This window comes from Pelodiscus sinensis, chromosome 1 (assembly GCF_052426305.1).
Source record: "Pelodiscus sinensis isolate ZL-2025 chromosome 1, ASM5242630v1, whole genome shotgun sequence".
NCBI classification, from domain to species: domain Eukaryota; kingdom Metazoa; phylum Chordata; order Testudines; family Trionychidae; genus Pelodiscus; species Pelodiscus sinensis.
In genome coordinates, this window is record NC_143052.1 from 327664932 (window position 1) to 327679053 (window position 14122).

The following is a 14122-nucleotide window of genomic DNA, read 5'->3' on the forward strand; positions in this document are numbered from 1 at the left end:
TTAAGCTGATGCTTCCACCATTATAATAGGCAAAAGAGGCAGCATCATTACTGTTCTAGAAAAATATTTAAGTCAACGAACAGTTTCCAAGGAAGGAAATATTTAATCTGAGTGGCCTTAATGTGGTATCCATCATGAATTTCCTATGCAGACTATGTGCTGTGAAAGTAGAAAGAATTATACTGTAAGAGAAAGATGAATTATGCTGTAATAATTGAATAAGTTGAAGGAATACTGTTTGTCTCTGAACAGGAAGAAGAAAAGTATGTTAATGTTGTTTGTAGGTATGCAGATCAGAGTGCTAGCCAGAGTTAATAGGAAAAGGAACATTAGTGTTAGGGAGAAAGCAATTGAGATAACCAAGGAGATATGGACAGGAGATTGCTGTGTGCTTGATGTGGAAATGAAGATATTTGACTAGCCTCACACTAATTATGTGAAGTTTTGCTCCTCTTTTAATCCTGTTAATTTTGGCTTTCTTTTGACTGTATAAATCAAGGGGTTTGAACCTTGTATGGCACTCACATTTTCTGGGTGCATTTAGCAGAGCGGCTTTGCTAATAAACAGAGTGGTCTGACAAATCTGTGAGTCCTGTCTGACTTTGACAGTGCTAAGGATGAGTTATTGCTGATGAACATTTTACAAAGAATTCTTTAAAATGTTAGCACATGCTTATAAAACACCTAAGTGATGGGGACACTGGAAGCAGACTTCTGATGTTTCCATTACTGTTCCACTACAGCATCTCCAGTTTCCACCTATCTGAGCTAAGTATGGTCAGAGTTCCTAGCCATTCACACCTCTACATAAAGAGACTATAGCTCTCTCTGCATGTACAATACTACTAGTAATTTCCTTTTAAAAAATTCCAGTCATATGACTCTTGGTAAATTGTTGGAACAACCTTCTCTGTTAAAAAATGTCACTTGAAGTGAGTTGTGCCCATGAAAGCTCATGATATCATCTTCATGTTTTGTTAGTCTTTAAGGTGCTACTAGACTACTTGTTGTTTTTAAAGTGTTTCAGTTTCAGACTAACTCGGCTACCCCTCTGAAGCTGTTAAAAATGTGTGTCTGATATCCTGTCAGAAGCCATGTGTACACGACAGGGCCTTTGGCAGCATAGCTATGCCTGCATAGTCCTCTAGCGTAGATGCAGTGTATAGCAACAGGAGGAGGAGATTGGATGGTACAGGAATACTACCTTCTCAAACCTTAGCTAGGTTGACAGAACTGTCAAGCTAGAGGGATTCTAACTGTGCATTGGGACCCCAAAGTGGGTCACAACCCCATTTTAATGGGGTTGCTAGGGCTGGCTTCGACTTGCTAGGGGTTGGGATTGAAGCTTGAGCCTGGGTTGGGAATCAGGTTACAGGCCCCCTGCCTGGGACTGAAGCCCTTGGGCTTGGCGTTGCGGTTTGCTACCTGGGGTGGTGGATCTCAGGCTTTGCGCCTCTCCCCTGGGTGGAGGGAAGGACTCAAGAAGGTTCAGACTTTGGTTTCACCTTCCTGGTGTCGTTTAGTAATTGTGTTGTCATTGTGACGCAAAGTTGAGACCCCTGGTCTAGCTGTATCTATACTGGGAGATTTGTCAGCATACCTATGTCAGTCAGGCCATACCCCTGGCCATCATAACCATGCTGTCGCAAGTTTTAACAGAAGATCAAGCCTTAGGGATCCTTTGGTGCAGAACGCTTCTTTATGGGGCTCCATCTACCCCAGAAACAGAGGAGGTTAAGCTTAGCAGCTTATACACAAACAGTTTCCTTTACCACACAGGGTAGACAGACAGCAATAAGAGGGGCTCTGCTGCTCTCTGGAGGCTAAAAGGAAGTATTTTCCCCATTACTGTCCCAATCTTATTTTGTGTGTGCGCATGTGAGAAAGGGGAAGATTAACTGCAATGAATCAAACTCAACAACCAACAGCTGCTACCACCACTTTTGCAGAGCTTACAGCTGAGAGAAGGCAGGAAGGGCTAACCCAGATCTAAGAGCCACTTCTGTTTCTTGCCCTCTGCTACTGTCTAGACCCATACCCATAAACCATGCAGGAGAATGAAGACAGGCACAGAACTTCCTTAATTTTTCCTTACCAACAATTCAAATTAACCAAGCAATATTAATGTACAAATACCACATAAACTGGAAGAGACATTTCTCAAAAGCAAGTGCCTAAACTGTAGGGGTACGTCTAGACTACAGGCTTTTGTCGACAGAAGTTCTGTCAACAAATACTGTCGACAAAGAGCGTCTAGACTACATCCAGTTCTGTCGACAAAGCAAGCTCCTTTGTTGACATGACAGTGTAGATGTAATTATGCCTTCTGTCAACAGAACTCTGTCAACAAAAGGCATTATTCCTCGTACAATGAGGTTTACAGCTGTCGACAAAACTGCTGAGTTCTGTCGACGTTATGTCCACAGAAGTCAGAGGCAGTGTAGATGCAGGTATAGTTTTGTCGACAAAAGTCCACTTTTGTCAACAAAACCCTGAAGTCTAGATACACTCTAGGTGGAAAATTTGCATCCTTGCTTACATATTTTGTAGGCACAGTTTAGGCATCTAGTTTTGAAAATCTGGTCTATTCTGACAAACAAATGAAAATATTATAATAGCTTTCAACATAACCTTCCTGTTTTCTAACCAAAGTTACAAAAATTATTTAAACAGACTGTATTGTTAGGCATAACCTAATCAATTTTCCTATACAGCACATTTAAGCCTATGCACACAACAGTTCTAATGCTGTTTGTTTAGATACTGAATTTCATAAGGTAAGAAACAATTTTTCTTCTTATTCAGGCCTATATTAATGGGTACACCATTTAAACACAACAAGCAGCTCAAGTTTACCTTGTAGTTCTGTTGCATTCTTTTCTGGTTCATCTGCAACTTTCTCTTCAGACTTCTCTTTTGCAGCTGCAGGCTTTCCATCTACAGTATCTGTCTTAATCGCACCAAGGTTTAGCAAAAGATGCATTATGTCACACTTCTCAGGGCCTGCAATATTCTCCAGCACTTTGAGGCACTTGTATGATTTAAGTTCACTTACGTTTTCCTCAAGGAAAAGGAGATAGAGGCTCAAATCATCATAATTTGACTTGAGTTTCAGAACATCAAACGTTGGAAGAATTTCATATACTTTAAGAATGTCTGAGCTTCGCCTGAATGGAACGAGCATGGCATACATTACAATGGGCATCACCAAAAGATACACAATTAAGTTAATGTAACTGAGTAGCTGGAAGACACCAACAGCAATAAGCTTACATTGAATTAGTTCTGGAACTGTTGTGTCATTCTTTAAGATCCCAGTTTTGATGGTGCACAGAAACTCATCAGTCATAGAGGAGAGACTTATATAGTAGCCTAGATAGAGACATGCAAACAGGATAATTGCTAGTGTTAATAAACGGCAAATAACGTATTTGATTATTAAGTTTTTGGAGTTTTTCTTTGTCTTCAGGTATTGTTCCACAATGGGGTATTTAAAGTGGCTTTCAGATATCTCCCACAAACTGGAAAAAAAAAAACAAGAAAAAAAACCACATCACTGCAGGATTCCTTTTGCTATATTATTAAATATAGCAAACAGTTTGACAAACGAAAACAAAAGGCCTGATTATGATCTCACTTACACTAGCGTACTCTCTGAAATCAATGAAGTAACACTAGTGTAAAACAGATGTGATGGCAGTACCAAGAACAGAATTCCACTGTATTTATTAATATTGTCCATAAGATAAGCATAATAGCCAAAAGGAAAAATGACCAACCCTCAGACAGAATAAGTAAAATATTAAAAAGGACTTAAGCAAGGAGGTTTTAAATGCAACTTAAGGATTGATACTCAAATGCAACCTAAGAGAAAAAATACACATAGCTGCAATATATGCCTTACATCAGGGGTCGGCAACCATTTCAAAGAGCCAAATTACATCAAAATTCAGAACAAGTAGTCAACAAAGAGCCAGATAAGAATGCCCATTTGCATAAGTGAAAATCTACAACTTAATATTATTGATAATTGACATACTGATTAATAATAGCATAAATGAAACACTGTACTCACAGACTATTTAATGGGACTTAGGCTGCTGCATCTTTTCCCACATTTCTTTGAAGTTTACATTGCAACTAGTCAAATCCAGCTTCATGCCCACATTCAGGCTGTCTTCTGTTAATATTATGACAGAGGGCTGAGGATGTGGGGGTGCAGGAGTCTGGGTTGGGGTGTATGATGGTCTCAGGGCACAAGGTTGGGGTGTGTGAGGGTGCAAGAGTATTATGGTAGGAGACTGGGGATGTGAGGGTGCAGAAGTCTGGGGATGCAGGTATATGAGGGGCTCAGGACAGGGGATTCAGGTGTATGATGGCTCAGCGGTGGTGTGTGATGGGAGGGGTGAAGGAGTGTTATGATGCTGTGGTCAGATGGGGGCTGGGCCCCAATAGGGGGCTTGTTGGCCAGGCTTCATTTTTAAATAAAGTAAAACATTATGTCCAACACAAAAGGTTTCAGCATTGTCTTTATTTATGGCAGGAGTGGACAACCTTTTCTGGGTTAGAGGCTATTGACCCACAGAAAAAAACCCTCCAAAAACCTCCAACCCCAACTGAAACACCTTACTCCCCTAGTACTCCAGCCCCATTGTGGGGGGAGGGGTAAGGGGAACTGAGGTTTAAGGCCTCAGGCCGGATGTATCCTTTGGGATTCCAGGGTTAGTGGATTTTGTGGGCCCCCCTAAGTTCTGTGGTGGGGCCAAAATGAGGGGTTAAGTATGGAGGACAGGTTTGCCAGTGAATGGGATAGAGATGGGGGCGCAGGATCTGAGCAGGAGATTGTGTGTAGGAGGAGGTGAGGCTACGAGGTCTGGCTGGGGTGGGATGGGCAAGAGCGGGCTCGGGACATGGTGTCTGGCCAGGGGGCAGGAGTGGGCTGGGGGCAGGGTGACTGGCCAGGGGGCGAGTGAGGGGAGGCCACTTACTTGCTTTTGCGCAATGTGTAACATGGCCCTCCCACTGCTCCCATTCACTGGAAGGAAGTATTTACCAGGGAAGTCTCCAGGAAGCGTTTCCCTAGGGAAAGGAAATGGCAGCACGCAAAGAGCTATTTTTGGTTCCTGGTTCCCCACACGCTGGGGGGAAGAAAAAGGACAATGCACAGAGCCATTTTTTGCTCTGCTTATTTCCCTCATGCCAGATCTGGCAGGAAGGCTTGGGGCTCTCCTCTCCCCCCCTCCCCCCCCCCCCCAAAGTCAGCACTGGCATTCTAATCTTGCGGGGGGCCGTAAGGCTATAGCACCAGTGCTGGCTCCCAGCTGCAGTGGGAAGGGGGGGGAGGACTGAGCTGGGGCTCCCGAAGAGTCATATCTGGCTCCCTAGTGAGCCATAGGTTGCCGACCCCTGCCTTACATTAAGGTGAGCTGAATGGTGTTTTACCTGCCAGGATCTAATGTCAGAGTTCATTGTCTACCCAGTATAAAAACAAAACAATTTTCATCTTTTAATTGTAATTTTTTGTTCTTCTGAAGGAAAAGAAGAGCAGATATTGCTCAAATTGAGGTTGGTTTGTGCAATGCAGCAACTAGCTCAAGAGAGTAGGGCTGGAAAAGATATATTTTAAAGAGAAAGAAAAAAAGGAGTCTTTGCAGAGCTGCCTCTGAGAATAACTTAGTGGTGGGGAGCCCAGTATTTGCTTTCCACATCAGAGAATTTGAAAAATACTTGTGCTGGCAGGTTAAAATGCAGCCACCTGCACTTCCTCATGTGGTACTGACATCTATTATAGCAAAAGAAAGACAGAGATACCTCAGGTAAGGGTTGGTCTATAAATGGAAAGGAAGAAGACATTTTAAAATATTTTGTTTGAAAACATAGTTATTTGTATGACTTTACACGCACATTTTACTATAATTTGGAATCATAAATTCTAATCAAAGTTATTAAAAAGCCCACATTTCAGCTCACCTTTAAACTATCTGCTATGAATTTACAGTAGGTGTCTGTGATTTACAAGTGTTCTAAATGTATTATACTTATTAAAGGCTAAAAGGAATAAAGAGCAAATATATCAAGCTACAGCACCTTACCTCTGAGCCAAGTTCTCATTAACAGCTGGAGGCAGGCTACTGGGGTCTCTAATGTCTCCACTGTGACAGCTATTAGCTGCTTTGATTGCCCTGTTGTAGGCTTTGTCAAGTTCTTCCATTATAAATTTCAGATCTGAGCAAAGATGGGGTGCAGCAGTGAAGCGCCAGAACAAGCATGGTAGATACAACAGGATAGCAATCAGTAGAAGGATATAGGGAAAAAACTATGAGGGAAAAATAGCAATAAATGATTGTTAGATTAGAATCCATCAGGAACAACACAAGACAACTTAGAACATTTTCTTGGGCAAGGCAATCTAGTTTTATGCCCCCCTCCCCTATTTCCAGGAGGTTGGAGCACCAACTTCCCACTGTGGGGTGGGGGGAGTGGAGGGGTGAGCATTGCAGGCTGGATCTGGCCTGCATGGGGAGAAAGTGATTCCATGCATTGCCACTACTCCTCCACACCAACTTGATGATTAGCAGTGTAGAAAAACTGCATGCTGGAGGCTGGAATCACAGTCAATGGGAGCAGCAGGGGGTCGTGCTTGGGAGTGGAGGTAGGTGCCCCTCTTGCCAAGATCTTAAACTCCATCCCCCTCATGCACTACCCTCCTGCTGAGACCCTGCGCCTCCACTCCGCTCCTACACTCTCCTTCCCTCCCAGACTCCCCACCTTCAGCCCACTCCTGCACTCTCCCTCCTTCCCAGACCCCAACTCCACTCCTGCACAGACCTTCCCTCCAACTCCCCACCATCAAGCCAGTGCTGCGCCCTCCTTCCCTTCCAGACCTTCTCTCAGTCCACTCCTGCACCCTCCCTCCCTAGGGATGTAATAGTATAGTTGATTAACCGATAAACAAAAACTTATCAGTTAATGCTATAGGCTACACACAGTCCCGCCCCCACGAGTAAATTTTTTAGCAGGCTGGCCAGCAGCACGTCTCAGTCCCAGCTTGTGCCGGGTCTGGGACTTACCTCTGCTGTGGTTCTGCATTTAAAGTGAGTGAGGATCTATGTCGGCAGGCAGCTTGGCTCAGTTCCGGCTCGTGTTGATTCCGGGAGCGCAGACTGCCCCCTTGGACAGGGGCTGCTGCCACCCCACACTGCTACCTTCTGTATCAGAAGCAACAGTGCAGGGTGATAGGCAGCTGGACCACGAGGGGAGATAGTTTTAAAACTGGCTTACCTCGTGGACCAGCTCCTGCACGGCACTCCACGCTGCTGCCTCTGGAACAGAGATAGCAGCACAGAGTGGCAGGGAGGTCCTCAGGAGTGGGGCCAGATTGCACTGGCTGCCGACCCCATCTCCAGGGACTATAGAATAGTCAAGTAACTGATAAGAATTCATGAGGTTAATCGACTATTCATTTAACTGATCTTTAACATCCCTATCCCTCCTTCCCAGACCCCCACCCTGATCTTGTACCCTTCCTCTCTCCCACCCAGATCCTTCACCCTCTGCCCAATTTGGCATCCTACCTCCCACCCAGACACTGCCCCCCTCAGCCCACTCCTGCAACCAACCTCCCAGACAGATCCTCCACCCCCTCAGCCTGTTCCTGCTCCCAACTTCCACCACAGACCGCCGCACACTCAGACTGTTCCTCCACTCAGCCTCCTGGCCAGACCCCAAACCCCAGCCTGTTCCTGCATTCTATCTCCTGGTCAGACCCTGAACCCATTTTGTCATCATGGATGGTTGGCTGGCAGCCTGCAGAAGGGTCTGCACTGAGCAAGGTGGACTGCAGGCCAAAACATTTGAGAAACACTGCAATAGATAGAGCTTGTTGGTAGACAATATTTGCAGTTGATCTATCTTTTGCTAGAATAAAAATGGGGTGGGGTGCAGGAGTGAGGGGGCTGAAGAGTCAGGGGTGGGAGTGCAGTAATGAGGGCAGAGGGTGATGGGTGCTGGAGTAAGGGCAAGGGGTGGGGAGGTCTTGGCACACAGTTCAGTGGGGGAGGAGGGAACTTAGGGCAGGAGGCCAAGGCTGCACTTCCGGGATGGCGACTCCACTCGGGGGCTATGGCTATGGGGGCCAACCTGGCCTCCAGCCTGTGCAGGAGAGATTCTGGGGGATGCCCTGGCCTCCACCGGCCCTGGTCTCCATCTGCCCCATACAGCTTGTGTGGAGGGGTGAGGCTCAAAGGCCAATTCCGGCCTTCAGCGCTCCCGCACCTCCACAGACTGTCCTCTGGGGGTGAGGCAGATAGATCGCCAGTGGCAACCCTTATTGCCTTCAGCAGTCCCTCTCCACCATGGCCTGCAGCTCTGTGCGGGAGGGGAGACAGGATCCAGGGCTGCCCTGGCTTGCAATGGTCCCCATGAGGCCTGCAGGTTGTCTGCAGGGTAGGAAGGGCTCTTGGGCTGCCCCGCATGGCCTGCAGCCTGTCAGGGGAGGAGATGGCCAGGGTCCAGTGGGGGATGACCCTGGCCTACAGCACCCACTCCCCCGCAACGTGAAGGTTTTCCAGGGGGCCAGGCTCTCGGGGGTGCCCCCAGCCTCCCCGTGACCTACAGCTTGTCCGGGGACCAGACATGGTTCCTGGCCCCCGGCTCTCTTTAGAGAGGGGCCTCCTGATGGGGCCATGGGTCCCAAAGTTTGGGGGGGGGGGGCAGGCAAGCAAGAAGGCAGAGCCCCAGCCCTGCTGGCCACTCTCTTGGTGGCGCAGCTGTCCCCAGTGGTCTCTCTGCAGTCTAGTTGTCCACTACAGGCTCACTGCCCCCAGTGGCCACTCTCAGAATCTCATCCCTCTTCTCTACCTCTCCTTTTCCATGTTATGGAAAACAGTCCCATTCCCAGAACTTCCTGTTTTTCAGGCACAACCAAACCTTGACCTTGCTTTAAGTTAAGGTAAGAGGAAGCTGAATACTAAATTTGGTGGTCCTAGCTTTTACCATTTAGGAGAAGTTCTTGAACAAACGGACTTACAGACAGATACACAGACAGACACACAAATCTCTAAAACATATAACACAATTCAAACTAATTTAACATAATGCTAAATTATGCAACTGTAGCTCTCAAAACTGTAATGGTGTTACTATGACATAGATCAGAAAACAAGCAGCAGCAAGGAAGAGTGAAATGTACTTCTCCTTCATCTATGCCTTTTATCTAAAAAGCAAAAAATGTAATACTTCCTTAGCTACTTTAAATGGAGCTCACCTGCATACCATTACATCACAGTGGAAAGGGAATCAGAATACTGAACAGCACTTGTGGTGCTCTGCAAATAAACGTGTCGCTACAAACTCACAAATACAAACTTATATGGTTTTTAAAACTTTGTACCCAAATTTATCTCCCATCTCTGTCTACTGATTTCAGTTACCTTGTACTCAGGGTGAATTTGGTTAATTTCTCTTTATCTGAACTATACAAGGGCCCTGTCTCTTGTTAATATTACTGTGCTAACACAAACATGGTGTGTGTGGTTTTTTTTACTTATTTACACAAAGGAGCAAATGATGAGCTTTTACTCTCTCATGGTAGGCACAAACTGTGTTTTGGGAGACAGCTGGATCCCTACTCTGAGCAAAAGTGTAATCAATCTAGCAAGCAAAGCAACAGGTGCAGCAAGCAGCAGCTATCCCTGGAGACAACAAATGGGAAACAAACACCTAGAAACACCCCATGGGGAACTGGAGACTGCTGTTGACAGTTATGGTGTGGCTCTTTTCCTGGGCTCTCACTAAGCATGAAGGCTAATAAGACAGAAATAGAATGGTATTTATTAATATCAACTTCCCGGCAATGCTTCACTGGTTCTGTCAAGAATAAATGAGCTCATTTAAGTCACTGGGGTAGTGTAACTCTTTTCCCAGTTAACAAAGATGGGCCAAAATTTGAGAGTCAAGAGCTGGGCCTCCAATCTGCATTTAAACCTCTTAATGAGAAATGTCTGGCTTTAAAGGGTGCTGAGCACTCAGAGTCAATGTGAGCTGCAAACATTCAGCATAATTGAAAATCAAGCTCATTTATGAGGCTTAATATGGATATAAGAGCCTAAAATGACACACCCTGATATGGCCACATTTTCTACTGTTTAGAATATCTGATATTTAGGTATCTTGCAGACTGTCCTGAGCAACATATTTATAGTAAACATAAAAAAACCCATGACTAATGCAGCATTAAACTACTACAGAGAATGGTTACAAGGCCATATATAAGTAGGGGCCAATGAGCTACACGGCCCATCGGGGTTCTGTGTGTGACCTGTGAGATATTTTGTTTACTGTTGTCCATGCACAGGATTGAAAGATTGCAATGTTTTCTGTCTGCAGTGTTTTTCCTATTGGTATTACTAAAGTGACATATCCATAGAGCAAGGGCATGTGAAAAGAGGTGTGTGCTGATTGCATCCAACATTGACTATGAGAGCTGTGCAATTCCTCTGCATCTAATCAAAGCACTGCTACTGTTCAATGGTCACACCCAGCGAATTCTTGGCATGCAAGCACAGTTATTAAAATTACCCTATCTTGCAAAAATAACATTGGCATTGTAAAGTCTAATAGATTTATTTTGGGCATAAGATTTCATGGGATACACTAGAGTGGAAATTACAAGGGCAGGGATGTACATACATACACATATACAGGGTGGATGACTGAAATAGCCTCATTAACACTGGTCCTACACTTGATAAGTAACTTCCTTATGTTTTTATACTAGTGCTTACATATACAGGCCGTCCTCGCTGTAAGTCCAAGATTAAGTCCAAGTTTTTTGGAATGTTAGTGAAACAACTTAAAATGGGGAATTTTTTTCCCCGCACGGACTTCCATTTGCGCAAGTTGGTGGAGGGTTTTTTTGTGCAATTTAAGAGCGGGGAATCAGAGGACTTAAAACACATCAGTTCCTACAAGCATCAGTGGCTTTGGAGCAGAATGGATGTATACCAGGGTGATTTATAGCAGGGATGCCCTGTATACCCCTGCCTCTAATTTCTACTCCAATGCATCTGACCAAGTGGTTTTTACCCACAAAAGTGTATACCCAAATAAATCTGTTAGCCTTTAAAGTACCACAGGGCTCTTCATTGATTTTACAGATACAAACGAATTTGGCCATCCCTCGGAGACTCACCGTATCCTGGAAGACCATCTTGGTTATGATAATTTTGTGGCCGTCAGAGATGAAGGAGGGTCACTCATGAGGCCCACTCACTAGGTTACCCATTGCTGCCATATAGCAATCTTTGGGATAGAACCTATTGTCAAAATGACTAAGCACTTTAGGCAAAAATTAAAAACTGTGAATGAGCTTTGTGTTTTCACTATGATTAGTATTAAAAGAGTCTGCTGCTACATGCCAAAGGAACCAGTTCCAAACTGTTAGGAATAAAATTGAATAAAGAGATTTTGTCACCTTTATTCTAGGGCTGTCAAGTGATTAAAAAATTTAGTTGTGATTAATCGTGCGCTCCTTCCCTTTGCGACATTTCCAAGGGGCAGCACAAGGTGGAGCCCAGGCTCCATCCAGCGCTGCCCCTTTGAAGCACCACAGTGCGCATCAAAGGGCCAGTGCAACATGGAGCCCAGGATCAGCTGGAGTGCCCAGCTGATCCCTGGCTCCGTGTTGTGCTGCCCCTTTGAAGCGCCAGAGTAGCGCTTCAAAGGGGAAGTGCAACACGGAGCCAAGGATCATCTGGGCACTTCAGCTGATCCCGGTAGGGAAGTTAAAGACTAGTCAAGTATCCGATAAGCAAATACTTATTGGATAGTCAGTGGACTAGTCGATTTCTGCCCCCCTTTGCTGCCTCTATCAGATATCAGATAGAGGTCGCAAAGGGGAGTGGGCGGGGAAGGGCTACTTCAAAGTGGCAGCATCACACAACTGTGTGGCACTGCCGCTTGAAACTCCAAGCCGGCGTTTCAAAGGGGCAGCCATGGATCCATGGGTCAGCTGGGGATTCCCCAGCTGATCCCTGGCTCTGCGCGGCATTTCCCCAGAACCTGGGGTCAACTGAGGAGTCCCCAGCTGATCCTGGGTTCCGCTGCCACAGGGAGCCCAAGATCAGCTGGGATCTGCAGCTCAGCTATGAGGCAGCTGCTCCTTTGAAACGCCGCCTCTGCGTGTTTCAATGGGGCAGTGGAGCCTGAGGTCAGCTAGGGAGTCCCCAGCTGATCCTGGGCTCCTCGATGCGCTGCCCCTTTGAAGTGTTGCAGAGGCACTTCAAAGGGGCAGTGTAGCATTAATGCCTGTGATTAACACGTTAAAAAAATTAATGTGTTAATCCTGGACTGTGTTAATTGCAGGCGTTAACGCATGTCAATTGACAGCCCTGCTTTATTCATGTTCACGAGATAAAATAGGATCCATCTAATTTTCATACTGCGTTGGTAATCAGAGTAAAAAGTCATTAAAATCAGTGGACGTGACTCAGAATTTGCACTGAGAAGAAATATGTGTTATATGTTTACTTAGATGTATTTCAAAGGATAATACTTTAACGTTGCCATTACTTGTAAATCAAATAATATGGCAAGTCAAGAGGTTTTTATAAAGAAAATGCTTTTTCTAATTCTGCCATATTTGGATTTTAGAGAAAGTAAATATGTTCTCTAAAAATAAGTGGACAAATGCTATAGTAAGTGGCTCAGGGTCAACAAGAGAAAAGCTGGGATAGAAAAAAGGGAAGAGGAAATACAGGTTTCTGCATTGCACCCAGATTTCATGGAGAAAACAGATCTGTACATACTTTATGAAGCCACCGTGGAATGTTTCCTGAATCACTCTGTGATAATTGCTTTTGCTGAACAGTTGCCCAACAGTAGGAGTCCACATAGGCAGCCTGGCGCCAGCTGAATGAGCTTGGAGAAAAACAGCTTATTTGGGTACCTGAAAAACAAAGCAAAATGCATCAAGAGTCAAAATTTCAGAAGAACAATTAATTAACATTTTAGTTTTTTCCAAACACATTAAATCCATTATCATAGACTACTAAAACTGGATGGGACCTTGAGAGATCATTAAGTTCAATCTTCAGCCCTCATGACAGGACTAAGCACCATCTAGAGTAGGGCTACTCAACATGTGGCCCGCAGCCCGTTTCTTTGCAGCCCACGGGGCTGTTTGGGTTTAGGTAGGGCTCAACGCATGGCCTGTGAGTGGGAATGCACTCTACTGGGAATGCACTCCACAATGTATGGCCTCTACTGGGAATGCACTCCACAATCGTGAGATGTCTCCCAGGCGGGGTGAGCATTGAAAGACACAAGCGGACGGGCTGGCTGGAACAGACCAGCTTCAGGGTGTTGGCACTTCTAGCCCCCAGGGGGGAGGTCCCGGGAGCACCAGAGCATTGTGGGAAGAGCTTTGTATTCATGCCTGTCAGTGTGAAAGAAGCTATTTGCATATATTTGCAACCACACTTAAGTTGCAGCCCATATCTCCAGTGATGGAGATTCCACAACTGCCCTAGGTCATTTATTCCAGTGTTTAACCACCCTGACATTGAGGAAGTTTTTCCTAATGTCCAACCTAAACCTCCCTTGCTGCAGTTTAAGCCCATTGCTTCTTGTCCTATCATCAAAAGGCCAAGGAGAACAATATCCCCCCCTCCTCCCTGTGACACCTTTGTAGATACTTGAAAACCACTATCATATCCCCTCTCACTCTTCTCTTTTCCAAACTAAACAATCCCAATTCCTTCAGCCTTCCCTCATAGCTCATGTTTTTTAGACCTTTAAACATTTTTGTTGCTCTTCTCTGGACTTTCTTCAGTTTCTCCATATCTTTCTTGAAATGTGGTGCCCAGAAATGGACATGATACTCCAATTGACGCCCAATCAGTGCAGAGTAGAGCAGAAGAATGACTTCTTGTGTCTTACAACACTTCTGTTAAAAACAGGACTATGTAGCACTTTAAAGACTAACAAAATGATTTATTAGGTGATGAGCTTTCGTGGGCCAGACCCACTTCCTCAGATCAAATAGTGGAAGAAAATTGTCACAACCATATATACCAAAGGATACAATAAAAAAAAATGAACACACATAAAAAGGACAAATCAA

General features: G+C 45.0%; 1 protein-coding gene across 2 annotated transcripts in view; it reads right to left on the bottom strand.

The window, feature by feature from the left end:
* The window catches only part of PANX1 (pannexin 1), a 38382-nt gene that overhangs the window by 6133 nt on the left and 18127 nt on the right, over positions 1-14122 (bottom strand). For both annotated transcript variants that reach the window (XM_006134415.5, XM_075919363.2), the window contains exons 2-4: positions 12807-12946; positions 6093-6316; positions 2857-3521 (exon numbers count right to left, since the gene is read on the bottom strand). In XM_006134415.5, coding sequence (XP_006134477.4) covers positions 2857-3521; positions 6093-6316; positions 12807-12946 — 1029 coding nt within the window. The remainder of the gene's footprint in view (positions 1-2856; positions 3522-6092; positions 6317-12806; positions 12947-14122) is intronic.